Source organism: Typopeltis vanoorti, chromosome 2 (assembly GCF_054136105.1).
Source record: "Typopeltis vanoorti isolate ZY-2024b chromosome 2, IOZ_Tvanoo_1.0, whole genome shotgun sequence".
Lineage (NCBI taxonomy): Eukaryota > Metazoa > Arthropoda > Arachnida > Uropygi > Thelyphonidae > Typopeltis > Typopeltis vanoorti.
The window spans coordinates 179290564-179309269 of record NC_143550.1 but is presented as its reverse complement, the minus strand read 5'-3'; the positions used below and the strand labels follow the sequence as shown (position 1 = coordinate 179309269).

The 18706-nt window shown below is 36.7% G+C and overlaps 1 protein-coding gene across 1 annotated transcript in view; it reads right to left on the bottom strand.

The window, feature by feature from the left end:
* The window catches only part of LOC150109695 (U6 snRNA-associated Sm-like protein LSm5), a 55291-nt gene that overhangs the window by 15517 nt on the left and 21068 nt on the right, over window positions 1-18706 (bottom strand). The window contains exon 2 of the mRNA XM_090409751.1: window positions 10918-11013. Within this exon, the coding sequence (XP_090265877.1) occupies window positions 10918-11013 (96 nt within the window). The remainder of the gene's footprint in view (window positions 1-10917; window positions 11014-18706) is intronic.

Sequence of the window (18706 nt, the reverse complement as noted above, 5' to 3'; positions counted from 1 at the left end):
ATCTTCTTGAATGGCAGTCAGTCTCAAGTAGAGTAATGTGGGCAAATATGAGAATGGGGAACTGGACAATGAGACTTATTTGTGCCTATGGCCCACAGAAGGTTCTACTAAGGTAGAAGTGGAAGAATTTTTTGATGCTTTAGAAAAAGCAACTGACACAATGAAAAATGAAAAGTTGGCCCTTGTTGGGGATCTAAATAGCAGAGTAGGAAATGATTGTGAGACATACAAAAATATTTTGGGAAAATTTGGAGAAAAGAGCAAAGCTAATAATAATGGCAAATATCTGTTGGATTTCTGCTCAGGACATGGACTGGTTATTACTAACACCATGTTCCAACATAAAAATGTGCACAAATTCACATGGAGAGAAGAGGCTAGGAATAAGAACAGTCTCATTGACTATGTTATTGTTGATAGTGATGTTTTCTCCCTGGTGCAGGACACCAGAGTATACAGAGGATTTGAAATTGGAAGTGATCACTTTCAGTCTTGAGCAGGATAAAATTGAATTTCATATTGAAAAGAATAACATGTAAGAAAGTTTTAAAGCGAATAATAGTTGTGACTACAGTTCAGTCTACAGTTCACAGCTCTCAGATGTGAACTGTAGACTAAAATACAGAAAGATTATTGAAAAGAAAATGAAAGAGTTTGAGAACAGGAATCAAACCTTGCAGATTCAGTGGCAAACTCTGAAAAAAAAAAAAAAAATTGATTGATTCTGCCAGAGAGGCATGTGGTGAGGTTGTGTGCAAGGATAAAAAAATCAGAACTCCCTGGTGGACACAGGAAGTTAAAGTGGCAGTGAAGGAAAAGAAGAAAGCATATCAAAAGTTCCTGGCAAATAAGTCAGCTTTTACTCTTACAGAATACAGAGACAAATGTAAGAAAGCTAAACAGTGTGTAAAACTAGCTAAACAAAAGTCATGGGAGGACTTTGGCAAGAATATAGAAAATAAATATCAAGAAGGTGGCAAAATATTCTGGAGGTTGTTGAAGAAGCTTAGGAATGGAGGAAAGAGTGCTGTAAAAGGAGTTAGAGATAATAAAGGTGACATGAAAACAGGAGAAAAAGATATCCTTGAAGTATGGAGTAATTACTTTGAAAAACTGCTAAATGAAACAAGCAGTGATGACAGCACAGTGATAAAAAACACTGACCAGGCATGCAGTCAGGAATACATATCCATACTTGAAGTAGAAAAAGAAATCAAAGGCTTGAAATGTGGAAAGGCAGCAGGAGTAGATGATATTCGACCAGAAATGCTGAAGTATGGTGGTATAAAAGTCTTACAGTGGCTGCACTGCACAGTTAAGAAAGCCTGGACAGAGGGACGAATTTCCGATGATTGGAGTAGAGCTCTCATAGTACCCATATATAAAAAGGGAAATAAAAATGAATGTGAGAATTACAGAGGTATTTCGCAACTACTGAGTGTTCCTGGCAAGATCTACGCAAGTATACTTGAGAAACGGTTGAGAAGAATTGTGGAAGAAAAGCTTGGTGAAAAAGAAAAACAAGCTGGATTCAGGCCAAATAGAGGCTGTCAGGATCAGATCTTCACTTTACGACAAATAGTCGAGAAAGCATGAGAATATAACAAAGATCTGTATTTACGTTTTGTCGATTTGGAAAAGGCATATGACAAGGTGCCAAGAGAGAAGCTGTTCAATATGCTACAGTTATATGGCGTCAACAGGGCATTATATCAAGCAATACTTAGTCTTTATTTGAGTTGTAAGTCAGCAGTTAGAATTGAAGGAAGTACAGGAAGATGGTTTAATGTTAAATCTGGTGTGAGACCAGGATGTACATTATCCCCTCTGTTATTCATTATCTATATGGATCACATTATGAAGGAAAGTGGTATTAAACCTGATATCAAAATTGGAGATGTTAATGTCAGTTCTTTGCTTTATGCGGATGATGTTATACTTCTAAATAAATCTGCTACAAGTCTGCAAGATTTTTTGGCTAAATTGAATAGCTGATGTAATAGATATGGTATGAAGGTCAGCAATATAAAGACAAAGACAATTAAAATAGGCAGAATCATTGAAAATGTCAACTGTGTTGTGCATGGAGAACCTGTGGAACAAGTAAAACATTTCAGCTACTTAGGCACGATTTTTACTGAAGATGGTAAATTAAATATAGAAATAGACAACAGAATCAGCAAATCTGGTATGGTGGAAAGTCAATTGAATAAATTCATATGGAATAAGAGAGAAAATAGTCGGAACACTAAATTAGCTGTATACAAGACAGTGTTCAAACCAGTTTTAACTTATGAATCTGAGAGCTGGGTCAGAAGTAAAACACTTGACCAAAGACTAGAGACCACAGATATGAGAGTCCTGATTATAGGCGTGAACAGATGGCATCAATGGCAATATCATATTAAAAATGAGGATATTAGGAAAGTACTTGACATTGTCAGCATCCAGGAATGCGTTAGCAGAGCTAATCTCAGGTGGTATGGTCACTTAAATAGAATGGGAGAGGAAAGATTAGCAAAACAAGTGTTCTCTGCCAGGTTGGCAGGAAAACGACCCAGAGGAAGACCAAGATATAGGTGGATTGATACGGTACAAATGCCTTAGACGATAGAAATATAAGATCTGATAATGTTGGAGTCTTGACAAGAAACAAACTGATTTGGAGGAAAATTGTAGATAGGAAGTTAGTAATGATGTAATTTTTTCATGTAGTACTGTACACCCCTTGAGGGTACATGGCAGGAATTTGATGCTGATGATGACGACACACTGTTCTATTATTCAAATAAGCTTAGTTATTCAATGAAATTTGCATTTTCACTAAGTCTGGTGTTAAGTTACTTGCAGTATGAAACTTTATATCTATTTTTAGAATTTTAAATTATGTTCATATTTATATATTAACGCCTTCACACCAACTTCTGTCTGATGCGAGTTGTGCCTTATGTGGGACTGTACTGTGTCTGTTGGGAAAGTAAGGTTTTAGTATAAGGGTCATTTTCACTTCAGTTGTTTCTGATTACACTCAATTCTCTAATTACTATTTTTCACTACATACAGCATAGACTGACTGTATCTATGTATGTTTCTAGCTACAATAAAACTTTAATTTGATGTTGTGATACATCACATCACTAGTTACCTTTATCCTTAGCCCTTTCCATATATATTCTTTGAGAACTGAAACTTGTTACCATGTCAATAGCATTTTTGTATAAGAACTATCTGTATGGTATTATGTGATATGGCTAGCTGGGTTGGATTGTAGCTAACCATATGAAGATTTCTCTGAGTAAAAGATATATATCTGGAAGTACTGGAAGGCTGGTTATTCTCAAGGGCACACTCCAGTGAGTATGGGAGTGGTGAACCTGAGGTATCTGATATTGGACTGTGTCTTACTTCATGTAATATACATCTGTTATATTATCTGTAGACTAGCCCCTATTCTTCTTACATTATTTTCTTTTTGCTCCTTTCCCTAATGCTATTAGAGTATTCAAGAGCTAGGGATTAATCTTTCCTATTTTACTGTTTTCTTTCATTTCATGCAGTGGGAGCTGCCTTCTCTTCCAGTTATTTGCCTTACCTAGAAGGCTAAAGGAAAAGAGATGGATACCACCTGTCTATATCTAGACAGTCTTACAGCATTCTATGCTGGGACAAATAATGACTGCCACCTTCTAGGACTTCCGGGGATGGTGGTGGAAAGTCTGTCTGTCACTGGTAGTTGTGCAGACTAATAATAAAGAGAACTCTCTACAGCTCAGGAGAAGTTTTATGGTCGGTACCCGGAATGTCAGAACACTTCAAAAAAGTGGTCAACTCAAGCTACTACAATATGAACTCTCATGCTATCATTGGTCTGTCATGGGACTTTGTGAGATCAGATGACCACATGCAAGAGAACTGGTTACAGATGAGGGAAGCCTTTTGCTTTATTCAGGAACATAATAAGGATGAGAAGAGGGAATTAGTTTTTTGATTCATAAAACTGTCAAAAGATATCTGAGAGATTTGAAATCTATAAATAGCAAAAATGCCCTTGTTAGACTGAAAAGAAAACCAATAAATGTATCAATAATACAGGTCGATGCATCTACATCGTTATATGATAAAGAACTTATTAATGACTTCTATGGACAGATTAACTCAGTGATAAAACAAATTCCAAATAAAGACTGGCTCATTGTTTAAGGAGACTGGAATGCATAAATTGTATAGATAATGGAAGGAATTTTCTCCCCTATTGTGGTATATTTGGTTTTGGTGAAACCAATGATAGAGGATACAGACATTGATTTTGCCATTCAAACTAATTTAACAATTATTAATACTTTATATCTTCATAAGCCATCAAGAAAGTGGACATGGACTTCACCTAATGGATCTGCATGCAATTTAATCGATTATATACTTGTTCAGACAACACATAAAACATCAGTTAACCTTCACAAGACAAAATCTTTCCCAGGAGCTGATATTGGCAGTGACCACAACATGGTAATTGCCACCTTGAATCCAAAATTAAAACAAATAAAAAGGTAACCAAAAACAAAGAAAAAGATAGTGTTGAGAAGTTGGAATCACCTCACATCAGAGAACAATATAAATCCCACATTACTAATTCTTTGACTACCTGCCTAAAAGAATTCGTAAGTGTCGATGATGAATACATATTTTCCAAAGCTATTTTAGAAGCAGCTGATATCATAATAGGAAAATCTTAAGAGGATAACCAAACCCTGCATTACAGAAGACATACAGTGTGATCAAAGGAGAACCTTAAAATTCACTATAAACAAGGATGACGATAGTATAGAAAAATATAAAGAACTAAACAAATAATAAGAAATAAAATTAAAACAGCTAAAGCCAACTGGATTCTGAATGAATGTGGAACATTTAAAGAGGAACTACAAAGAAACTATATTAAATGTGCTTTCCAAAAATCTCTTTACTAACACAAATTGGTCAATTCAAGATAAAAATGGCAAGCTTTTGACTGGAAAAGATGAAATCTTGCAGCATTGCAATGATTACTCAGCTAACCTTTTCTCAGAGGACAGTAGCCTTAATAATCAAAACCTTAAGACATAATAAAAATACCCTGAATGAAGGAGATTTTCCTATTTTAAGGGAAAAAGTAGAAGCAGCAGTTAATTCTTTGAAGATGGAGAAAATTGCCAGCACAGATGGAATAACTTCAGAACTACTGAAAGTAGGGAATGAACCAATCAGATGCCCTGTTCCAACTTTGTCAAGATGTGTGAAACAGTGAATGATGGCCTAAAGATTTGTGCACCTCTGTTCTGATTCCTATTCCTACAAAAGGGAATAGTAAAAAATGTAGCAATTATAGAACTATCAGTTTAATCAGTCATCCAAGAAAAATTTTACTAAAAGTCTTACCATCTAGGATTCAGAGGAAATTAGAAAATGTACATTCAGAGAACCAAACAGGATTCTGTAAAAACAAGAGTACAATAGATCATTTATTTACAATACATCTCTCTGGAGAAAAATATATTGAACATAATACAATACTATGTTATAATTTTATAGATATATAGAACATCTTCTATTCAGTATGGCATGAGGCACTGTGGAGAATACTGAACCGATACAGAACAGATACTAATATAATGCCTAATTAAAACTCTTTACTGTTCCTCAGAAATGTTAATAGAAATTAATGGCAACTACAGCAAGCCTTTCTAAATGGAAAGAGGTGTAAGTCAAGGCTACATATTGGGTGGCAAATAAGTTCGTACGATTTATGCATTAGTACAAGTTTATGCCGCTTCGCCTATCGCTATTGTTGCGCTACCACGCAACGTTATTGCACAGATGAAAAGCGACATTTCACATAATCTTTCAGCGAATTTTTGTTCGGCCTACTTCAGTTGCGTGTGTGTAACATATTTTTAGAAATGGAAGGAAATAATGTACATTACCAGCATATTTTGCTTTTTTATTTCAAAAAAGGCAAATGAGCTGCGGAGGCCCATAAAAAAATATGCAGCATATATGGGGATGGTGCCTTAATAGAACGTGTATTCCAAAAAGTGGTTTGCCAAATTCCATTCTGGAGATTTCGACATCAGTAATGAGCCTCGTGCAGGTCACCCGACCAAGGTTGATTCGAGTGTTGTAAAGGATATCGTCGAAAAATCTGTCACAAACAGTGCAAGAGATTGCTGCAGTACTGAACATATCCCATACAAGTGCTGAAAACCATTTGCACGAGCTGGGATATGTTTCAAAATTCAATGTTTGGGTGCCGCATGAACTGACTAAGGCCAATATGACTGCTCGCATATCCATCTGTGATTCGCTACGATGTCGCCAAGAAAACGACCCATTTTTGAAGCGGATGAATAAGGGAGATGAAAAATGGGTCGTGTACGATAACGTGGTACGTAAAAGATCTTGGAGGCACAAGAGCGAATCGCCGCTAACAACCTCGAAAGTAGGATTGCACCCAAAGAAGATCACGCTCTCTGTGTGGTGAGATTATAAAGTGTTGTCCACTACAAGGTGTTGCCATCAGGCAGAACGATTGATTCAACTGTCTATTGCTCACAGTTAACGCGACTGGCCCGTGCAAGTAGCACAAAAAGTCCTAAATTGGCAAATCAGAAAGGAGTTGTCTTTTACCACGACAACGCCAGACCTCACACATTGTTAACAACCCGGAGTAAATTGTTACGTCTTGGCTGGGATGTTTTGCCTCATCCTCTGTATTCACCGGACCTGGCACCTTCCAATTACCACTTATTCTGATCGTTGCAGAATTCTCTGAATGGGGAAACCTTCACTAATGAGGAGGTTGTCAAAAGACACCTGGATCAGTTTTATGCCGGTAAACCTCAGGAGTTTTATGAACATGGCATAATGAAGTTGGCGGATAGATGGCAAGAGGTCACCGATAAAGAGTGTCAATATATAACTGACTAGTATGTATTATATATATTAAATAAAATGTGTTTCGTTCCACTCTGAAAAACCGAACGAACTTATTTACCAACCAAATACTTTCATCGATGTTTTTTAACCTTTATTTGGAATCTATAATAAAATTAGGCTTGAAAAACAGTGGTACTGGAATTACAACTGGTGGCAAGAAATCAATAATCTTAGATATGCTGATGACATTGACCTAATAGCAGTGAATGAACATCAGCTACAAGAATTAACAGATAGTTTCTAAGGTACTTAGTGATTACAGATTAAAGATCAGCATTCACCAATCAAAAACAATGTCTACACACAATAAGCCTATGAAACTTCAATTAATGATTAAAAATTGGAAGTAGAAAGATTCACCTACTTAAGAAGCAGTATACAACACAGAGATAGCTGGTCTAAACATGATATTAAAGCACACACTGCTAAAGCAACTGTTGCCCTTCAGAGGCAGCTACTTCGGAAGGACAATAAAATACAGGTAACTATAAGACTACATACCATTAATATCCTTGTTAACTGTCTTATTACCAGAAAAGACTATTGGCCTTCAAGATGAAGTGTTACAGTTTGAAGATACCATACATGACACACGTAACAAATGACAAAGTTAGAAGGAAAATCTGCTCCATTGCTAGAACATAAGAAAATATCTTCACTAAAATACTTTGGTGGCTGGACCACATAGATACATCAGATAGCTTACCTAAAATAGGGCTTTACTTCTGGAAAAAACACTGGGGGTTGACCTAGAATTATCTGGAAACATAATATTAGAAAATGAACCATTTCTTTGCATTGCACACCACTTTGTTAAGGAGATCCCAAGACAAAAACAACCGGAGAGAGTATGTTAGAACTTTCACCTTTATAGTGCTCCAACGGTCTATATATACTATGGGTGAAGAAGATGGGCTGGTGGTTATGTCAAGCTTAGGAGACAGCTTGGAGCTATTGCATGGAATGAGGAGTTGATAATAAATAAATGCTGATTGGGATTAACAAAGAAATACATAACAGCATTAATGTGTGAATGCATTCTGAAGGTCAAAAGACTGAATAAGGTAGGTACAATGGATGAATGAAGGGATTAAGCATGAAATCTGGAAGAAGGCATTTTGGAGGCAGCACAAGATGAATAATGTTAATAATCAGTTGCATAAAGAGTATAAAGAGCAGGCCAGGAGAGTGACTCCTTTGGTAACTACAACAAAGGTGCAGTATGAAGAGAAATTAGCAAATCAGGCCAGGTAAAATCCTCATGAATTTTTTTTTATATGTAGCAAGTAGAAGGAAGAGCGATTATTTTAAGATGCTGTTAATGGATGAAAGCGGAAGATTGGTAACTGCTACAGAGGACACAGTTGAGGTATTCAGTGAGCATTTCATCAGGATGTTTCATCCTCAATGTGAAATCAGCTAACGTGTAGAGAATTAAATGGAAGAAGACGTTATGGTGAGCAAGCAAGAGGCATATTATGAAGTGACTGGCTATCAAATAGGTATTAGAAAGCTGTGTAGCGGGGGCACTATCTTGAAAGAAGCAATTCACTAGTGGTGTGCAACAAGGGTCTGTTTTGGGACCATTGTTATTTAATTTGTATATTAAGGATATTGGGCTAGGCTTAATTGGTAATATACAACTGTTTGCAGATGATTCAAAACTGGGGAAAGTGATGAGAAATCAAGCAGATGTTGCCTTACAGAATGACTTCAATAAATTGTGTGAGTGGGCAACAGTATGGAACTGTCAATTCAGTGTTGCAAAGTATACATTTGGTGGGAAAATTTTGGAGGAAGTTGAGGAGATAAAATACCTACCTTGGAATCGGGGTGGAGGACAAGGATCTGAAGTTCAGAAGTCACACTGCACAAGTTGTGAGGACATCACATCAGATTATGGCAATGATGCAGAGGACCTTAACTTGTAGAAATAAAGAAGTTCTGATTCCACTGTATAAGGCCTTAATCAGGCCTCATATGGATTATTGTGCACAAATTTGATCCTCTAGTTTTTATGGTGATGAGGATATATATTGGAAAGAGTCCAGAGAAGATCGACTAAAGTTGCAACTGGTTTTTGGGATGTCGGATGTGAGGACAGATTGAAGGAATGTAGTTTGCAAAGCCTTGTGAATAGGAGGAAGAGAGTGGATATGATCGAGACATTTAAGAAATATCCACTTCTCAAATTTGCAGAGATGCATTTCATTGTCCTGTTATCCAGGAGGACTTTCGACGTACTATAGGGTGGACCAAGTATCAAGGTCAACTTATAGAGACTGCATTGGCAGAGCATAAGAAATGGGCTACTCAGCTACATAGCTCTGTTGATGGTGCATCACTTTATGGATCTAATCTAGTGCCTCCCTGGCATCAATGGATATGGGAAGGCACTAGACTCTCCTACCTGGTTACAAATTTATTGACTTAATCAAGGCTAGATCAATGCCCTGCCCATGAGGGCCTGCACAACCCATGGCCACAGAGGTGATATAAGTTGAAAGGCAAGTTGCCACTACAGTGAAACCCTTTCTTATATTGCCCAATGTTATTTTTGAACTGATGGTATTCGGGTGAAGCTGTGGTCTCCATATTAAATAACTAGTTGAAAAACAAAAGTTAGGCGACTACAGTTGAACTGTACTATAGGACTATAGCTGGTTAGAAAGCTTGATTTAAATGCAAAGAAGGATGAAAGAGTTTGGGTTATTGATACACAGATAGTGAGTACTGGGCACCCACTTGTTGTCAGTCATAAGAACGAGGTCTCATAAGGGCAGAATATAGATCTTGCTTGACAGATTGAAGAGGAGTTTGGGGCAGCTTCTCATTTCACTAGTAATACCATCTCCCTTCGTACTGTACGGTGCAATGAGAGTTACAAAGACTTGACTTCTATAGGCATTACTTCAACAGAAATCTTGTCTTTTAGAGTTTTGCAGGGCACACTGGTGGTTTGGTGTCGTCACCAACAAATGACTCCTAGAATACCTCGTACTGATGTATTTTGGCTTTGGCCTTTCTGGTTTATTGGGGCAAAGGCATCAGCCTTTGCTTTGGTAGATCATAGTATGTAGCACTGCATTTCAGTGCAAAGATTTTTAAAATAAAATAAAATGGTAACATGGTAATGGGTTGTTACCAGGTTAATGTTGAAGAAAAGTTTCACAGAATGGAAGAAGGGGACATCTCTGGAAGCTGTATAAGGAGGGTGGGAGCAGGAGCATAAGAAGCAGGTTCTTTGAGTGGAGAGTCGTTTGTGAGTGGAATGCGTTGATTGACATTGTGGTGAATGTAAATACATTGAATGAGTTTAAGGCATGGTTTGATGAAATTTGCGTGTAACACTGTTTGCCTCCCACAATGAATCTTTTGACTCCATGGAGGTCTGGTGTTAATAACAATAATAAATATCTGTATTAAAATTCAGATATCCCACAGTATTTTGTCAGATTCCTTTGCCAAATTGAGTAATAATATATCATGGTATATTATTACTCAAATATTAGCATGTCCATTCTCCTGCAATCATAAGCAGATTGGTAAGACAAATATCCTTAAAAAAGACATATCCTTCTCAGCAGAGAACCATATCCTCATCCACCCATTTTTGTATACAACCTAGCTTCGTTTGACAGTTGTTGAAACAGGCCAGTGAAAACTAATTTAAGCACCGATAAAAGATGAATATAGGGGCAGAGTTTGTCTTTTAAGTAACGCATACCAAGCAAAAAGATACCAAAGGTTATATTCTTATGAGCTCTCTAAATTTTTAGAACTTTAAGTTTCTTTTTTATATTTGGCTATAAAATATGGCTGGATTAATAATATATGCCATTTTAATATCTAAATTAGAATATATTTTATATTTTTAATTTTTAAAAAATTATTTCTACTTTAATGCCTATGCAAAGCAAAATTTATATTCATTCAAAAGGATACTGACAAAGTCATCAAAACCAAGTAAGGTACCAACAATTTCTTTGTCATTTTTCATTATGATATGGATTTTTGACCCAATGCACTTGTCCACAAGCTCTGCAAATAATTCCATATGTGCATTTAGCCAAAAGAAAAGTAGGCTGTATTTTATTTAAAAATTGCTCTTTAATTTAAAATAAATGAGAAGTCAATGAATATAACATTCAAAAATAAATAAAGAAAGAAATTAAAAAGATAATAATCATAACAGTTCCTTCATCTCATTTGAGACAAAATGCTTAACCATAAATGAAATACCACTTCAGAATTTTTTTTTATAAGGTGGTCAAATATATTGCTCTCCTTTCTCACCCTTGCTATCCAATTTTTGTTCTACCGACAACAGTAAATCTGAGATCACTCAGCAAAAAAAGTCATGTCAAAAATGATAATTCATATCAACCACTTTCATTGCAAAGAAACCTCCTTTTCACTCTCTTGAACAACTCAAATTCCATGGATAGCCATTTATTTATTCGTATGGAGTTTCTTCCCCATTTCTCCCCTGTTCCTACTGGGGCGAGTTGAGCCCCCCTCATGGGGGGTTAAGTATTTATGACTGTAGATCCGTGTGTTCACGGGGCCGGTTTGCTTGCCTGAGGGATGAAAACCCCCAGATAAACTGGTGGAAAAACCCTGCTGTCCACGCCCAAGACCGGTAACTTGGCTATGGCTGAGGAAGATCCTTAAGCTCCTCACATCGTCGATGGGAATCGAATCTAGGACACTCCTTCCCCAGGCATATGATTGCGAAGCGCATAGCCACTCGGCTAACCGCACGGACATGGATAGCCATTGTACTATCTTTTCTCTTTATGATGCCTTATTCAAAAACCTTCTACATCTCTATTAGGTAAGCACTTCTCAACAACTTATGTATTAATTATATCATTTCAGTCAAAAGCAGGGGCTTCTAAATTAGCTGTTATCTGGCAAATAAGAGTCCAATCTCACAAAGACAAAGGTGTCCTTATGATAAAAGGATGTGTGTGTGTGCAATGTGGACAATGAAAGCTGACAAGAGTTGCAATTTGGGTTTCACTCAAGAGTAAGCGATCATATCTGGTCAAGTTGATAGTAAGTGGTGATATATTTCATTTCTGTTGGTGTTTATGCCACAGGTGTTGGTAAAATGGATGAGTAATGGATTAGTCTGGCTTTTTGTTGGAATTGGTTTTTTCCCTATATAAGCCATTACAAAATTTTACCAAAATCTTAACAATGCTGAAGAAACTGAAACTGGTATATTAAATTAAACATGCCAAGAAATAATATTTTTGTTTATTCTTTTTTTTTTTTTTAAGTTTACATGGTGATCAACATTCATAGTGAAGAATTTTTGGAGACAAAATACATGTGTTAGAATAATTACTTTACTTAACATTAAGCAAGTGACAATCGATATCGATGTTTCAACCTCTGTATTGAGGTCATCATCAGGAAAACATGCATATGTACAAGATACAAGTTACATGATGCTGCACTATATAAAAGTAAGATGAACCTAAATGCTTGTTAATTACTAATTATATTACTTCACATTATGGGTAAATATCAAGAATAGTGATCGGAGCTTGCTCCACATTTGATATGAGTTGTCTCAGCTTGCACTACCTAAAGGGTCAGTTGCTGCAGTATCCAGGTATTTGCTTATTATTATTATTAAACAAGACCTCATGGAGTCAAAGACTCATCTAGGAGGTCCGTTTATCTCACACACATCTCATCATACCATGCCTTAAACACATTCAAACTACTTGCAGACACCACACTCTCAGACAAGGCATTCCAATCACTCACAACTCCGCACGAAAAAACCTGCCTCTCACTCCCCTACTCACACCCTCTTTATACAGTTTCCAGGGATGACCTCTGGTTCTCCTCTGATCTCCCACTATTCTCTGTAGAACTTCTCCACCATTAATCCTATAACAACCTCTTACCAACTTGTAGGTCTCTATCATATCTCCCCTCTTCCTTCTCTCCACTAGACTCTGCAAATTACATCTTTTCAATCTTTCCTCATACTCAACATTCCAGAGGTCAGAAACTACCTTAGTCAGTTGCCTTTGGACCCTTTCCAACATCTCTTCATCCTTCTGAAAACCAGGTGACCAAATCTGGGCACAATAGTCCATGTGTGGCCTAATCAAAGCCTTATACAATGAAACAAGAATCTCCCTACTTCTACACGTCAGTGTCCTCTGCATCATTCCCAGAAGTCTTTGTGTTGTCTTCACAATTTTGGCGATGTGTCCCCTAAATTTTAGATCCTTATCCACTATCACCCCCAGATCTCTTATTTCCTCACCTCCTACAATATATTCTCACCAAGCATAAATTCTGCATCCCATCTTTGTTTTCCAAATTTTAAAATCTTACATTTTGCAACATTGAACTCACATCCCCATTTGCTTGCCCAATCACTCAATTTATTCAAGTCTTCTTGCAAGGCCACAACATCTTCACTACTCTTTATGGTTCGTCCCAACTTATGCTTGGAATCGCCGAACTTTATATATATAGTTTCTATATTCGGCTAAGAAACAATATGGGATGTAATATCCCTTTAACTTAAATAAGCTTGTTAATTGTTTATCCTAGCCTGACATCGGAAAAATCAGAAAAGATGAACACAAATGCCACATTAAATACTTCCACTATGGTAAAACAGGCCTATCATACCACGCACTCCACACATGCCACAGAATTGACTGGAAAGGCACTAAGTCCCTGCACTGCACCAAAACCTGGTTTGAAAGAAAATTCAAGGAAGCTTGTGAAATTATGAAATATCATCCAAATCTGTATAAAAATTATGGATTAATTATTCTAAGAATATGGAAGACCATCTTCAACCAACATAGCAACCAGAACAACCCCAGACAAAAGAAAATCCCAATATGAAAGGACTCTAGAAATTGTTTAATGTAGTTCTGTTGTTTTTTTCTCACCAGAGGTCAGGCTAGGATAAATAATTAACACACATTTAGATTCATCTTATAATAAATTTAGTTTAATCCTTTATCCAAGTGTGAGCAAACAAAGTTTGTGCCTGAAAATATCTTCAGGACTGGGGTAAGGTAGTACAACACTAGGGCAACTCGTAGCAAAGGTGACTAAGCTAACAAAACTCTTATCTCAGTATCTCCCATAATGCAAAACACATCTCCTTGCAGATATGTATAATGTTATGCATTAAGGGAAAGGCCACTACCCAGACTAGTTTCGACCTTTATTGAGGTCTCTTCAGTGGGGGCCAGGCCTAGAAGTGGAGACACCAGTCAGAAGCAATGGAGAGGTCATCTTTACCTATAGGAGTTGCCAAAAGGTGTGCCACCTTTTTATTAAATTATTCTGGATTTAGAGAAAGATGTTGAAAGTTTATTTTTCACTTAGTTAGACTATAATAAATTTAGTTTAATCCTTGATCCAAGTGTGAGCAAACAGAGTTTGCACCTGAAAATATCTTCAGGACTGGGGTAAGGTAGTACAAAACCGGGCGACTCGTAGCAAAGGTGGACCAAGCTAATATCACTCCTATCTCAGTATCTCCCATAATGAATAAACTTTCAACATCTTTCTCTAAATCCAGAGTAATTTAATAAAAAGGTGGCACACCTTTGGCAACTTTTATAGGTAAAGATGACCTCGCCATTGCTTCTGCCTGGCTCCCACTGAAGAGACCTCAATAAAGGTCGAAACTAGTCTGGGTAGTGGCCCTTCCCTTAATGCATAACATTATACATATCTGCAAGGAGATATGTTTTGCATTATGGGAGATACTGAGTTAGGAGTGATGTTAGCTTGGTCCACCTTTGCTACGAGTTGCCCGGTGTTGTACTACCAGTGTTGATTTAATTTGAAGAATGGCCAAGGTCGGGGGGATGAAATAAAAGGCAGAGATTGAGGGGCCAAAGGGCTCTCGCTGCAAAGTTTTGTTCCTGTGCCAAGCCTTTTCCGAGGACGGGGAGAGTCATGCAGTTTCGACGACGATGATGGGAAGTTAGATAGCAGCGGAGATGGTTGTTTCGAGATGTCCTACCATATGATGCTTTGATGATCTCTGTGTGTGCTGTAATTCTGCTGCCGTAACCTGGAGCACGATTGGAAAATCGTTTTTTTTTTTTTTTTTGGAAGAAGCGGAATGTGCCCGTGAGCCTTTAGGAACTAGGACTATGTAATGAGCTGGCAAGATTGTAAATAAGGTGTTTTATGTAAAATTCCTACATTGTGAAATTTAAGTGATGAATGTTAGTTCTATTGTCTATTAGTATAGAGTATTAGAGAAGTCGGAGAGCCGTACTTCTGTTTGAATGTGAATAAGTAGTATATAGAGTTCTAAAAAAATTTGCTAATGTTATGTAATGCAAAAAAATTGAATGGATTTTAAGTTTAGCATTTTTCCTTGTTTATAGAGTGAGTAAAGTTAAAGTGTGTTAAAGTCTATCCATGTGTCTGAATATTTATGTGAATTTATACTGTCTTTGTTTTAAAAGCTTAAGCGAAATGCTTAAATGATCGTGTGGAGAATTAGACACGTTATTTGTATAGTCTCCATTGTGATCTAGTTGTATTAGTCAGAACCAGACACTTGATATGTGCTGTGTAAATTTTGTAAATAATTTGTCATAGTATGAATAAACATGTTTGTTTTGTTAATAACTTGTCTTACCAATGCACTGTCTCATTAAAATATCGAACTGTGTGACTACAGAATAGTAATAGCCATGAATGACTGAAAAAATGAAATTTTAGGAGTTGCTTGAATTAGAGTTAATTTAAGAGATATTTTTGTGCTTAGCTGATTGTTTCTCTTGTATGTAAGGGAAAGATAAACAATTCTTTTACACGATCCTTAATGGTGCAGTCGAAATAAAAAAATAAATTTTTAAGGATCGATACAAGAGAAATACAGCAAGGTAGATTATCTGGTTGGAACCAATTTCTGGAATTGGTTCCAGCCAGAAGCTTTCCCTAAGTCTACACTTCAAGCATGTGAAATAGCATACTTACAGCCTTGAGAGAAGGGGAGAGTAAAACAATAGACTAAGGGATTAAGAATAATTACGAGTTTTGTGCACAAAGAACTAGTCCAAGCAATGACGAATTTTACTACAATCTTACCTATGTTAACAATGATATTAACGGAGTAAGAAAAATATTACAAATAGCGTAGTAGTTACACACACATAAAAAAACATAATATAAAAAAAAAATAAGATATTTACAATAGCATAAAAAAGGGAGGCTAATGCCTTGTTCTATTTGCTACAAAATCCACAGGCTCAATATTTCTTTAATATTATTAAGAGTGCTAATAGCTTTTTGCTTGAGCTGAATGGACAACAGATTAATCACAATTTGTTGAGGTGAGAACACTATAATTAAAAATATCGACAGAAATCTGTTGCTTCCATTAAATCAAAATATGAGCCCCCCCCCTCCCACCTTCATGTCTCCAGTTATCTCAGATTTGCACTCACTTGATCTGAGAGCATCAGCCTCTCCAAATGTTTTTAAGTGATTCCCACCCACAATAGGTTTATAAACCTATAGCACATAAGTGCTGTAAGGTGGGCTATTTTTTATACTGTACATATTTTTTTTCATATTATTATAAAAAAAAAATTATGAAAAATATAAGTTGCAATTATTGTAGCAAACAGGGATTAGTAATTCAATCCAATCCATGCTTTGGACATTCTAAAGCGAATTAGATGAAAAAAAAAAATGATTCATCAGAGAAGGATCATATAAATCTGCAATAATCAGCCTCAATATTAAAACCCACACCACCACTACAAAGAGCAGTACGAATTCATCAAGTTACTCATTATGGAATTCCAAAAGTCTAGAATACTACAACTTATTCAAAGTTGCTAAGCCTTTAATTCCAGCTCTGTTTCAGTTAAAATCATGTATATTCATTATATATTTTGCTTTTCTACATACAACTATTAATTATAATATTCTGAAGATACAAATGTGAAATCCAGCAAAATAACACTTAATTATGAATGTTTGTTTTATTTTTACATCATTACTACCAACAAAAAATCATTTTCCAACAGGTAGGCAAACTGTCCTAATCATAAAAACATGCATCTTACACAGCCAATACTAAACTGGTGCATATTAAACTGAAATTAGAAAACTTTTAAAGCAATTAAAATAAGCAGCACATGATTGAAGCAACTAGAGGCCTTAATGTCTTGGATTTGGTGATAACTTCACAAGATGCAGTTGTTAATGAAGTGTTGACACTGCTGCCAGTTGGTGAGAGTGATCATGAGAAACTTGTTTGGGAAGTGATGAAACAAGAAAAGGTTACTGCCAAAAACTGATACATGTGAAAGTATAAAGCAGGTGATTATACAAAGTTCTATAGTCAGTTAGCATCAGTACATTGGATAGATGAGCTGGCAGAAAAGATGTTGATAATGCACGGAAACTCCACAAGGTATTATCTGACAAAAGCAATGTATGACTGCATAATAAGAGTTAAGCAAGTAAATACAGTAGGAGTGAAATGGATGAACAGTGAAATCAAGCAAACTGTGCTGGAAAAGAACATGTTATGGAGGAAGTACAAGACAGTTGGTGGCGATCAGATCCATGAAGAGTACAAAGCGCAGGCTAGAAAGGTGACAAGCATGGTAAAGAAAGAAAAGGAACAGTATGAGAGGAGATTGGCTGGTCAGGCCAAGGTTAACTCAAGGGAATTTTCCCGTTATATGGCAAGCATAAGGAAGAATAATTATGGTGGATAGTCATGGCAACAGATTAACAGCTGCAGAGAATATGCTGGAATTATTGAACAAGCACCTTATCAGCATATTATACTGGTGTAAATGACGCCGTGCAATATATAAAAGAGAGGCAAGTATTAGGAGAACTGGAAGTGAGAGAATCAGGTGTATCAGATGCTAGCTGAGTTGGATGTTAATAGGGCTGTGGGAATGGATAACATATCATGATAACATGAGCTGTTGTGTTTGTATACAAATGCTAGAAGTATAAGAAACAAGGCAGAATGAAATGATTGCACTAATTGCTTCTGTTGACGCAAAAATTGTCGGAATAAGTGAGACATGGTTGGAAGAGGATGACATCCTGACAGGAATAGAGATGGAAGGATATGATGTGTTTTGTGAGGACAGAAGGGGTAAAAAAGGGAGGAGGAGTGATATTGATGATAGAGAAAGAGTTATGTCCATATAAAGTAGAGATGCAAGAGGGAAATAGCGCCAGTGGTTTTGAGGCAGTATGGTGTGAGATAGAGGTGAATGGAATCAAATACTTGGTGGGATGCTGTTATAGACAAGGTAATGTGGATGGTGGTGATAATGAAATGTACAATCAAATTAGCCAAGTAAATAAGAAAAAGGGTGATCATTATGGGTGATTTTAATTATGGCAATATAGAATGGAATGATGAGATAGCAACTGGAAGTAAAGAAAATTAGTTTCTTGAGTTTTTGAGGGATAACTACCTCAGACAGTATGTAACAGAGGGCACACGAGGATTGAGGATCTTGGATTTGGTCATCTCATCAGAGGATGTAATTATAAATGAGGTGTCAAATCATCCACCAATTGGTGAGAGTGACCATGAGGTGATTATCTGGGTGGTTGCCAGCAGTGCGAGGACCTCTGTGAGAAAAGGCTATATGTGGAACTATAAGGGGGCGTGATTACGAAGAGCTTAGGAGACAGCTTGCGGGTGTAGCGTGGAATGAGGTTAGTT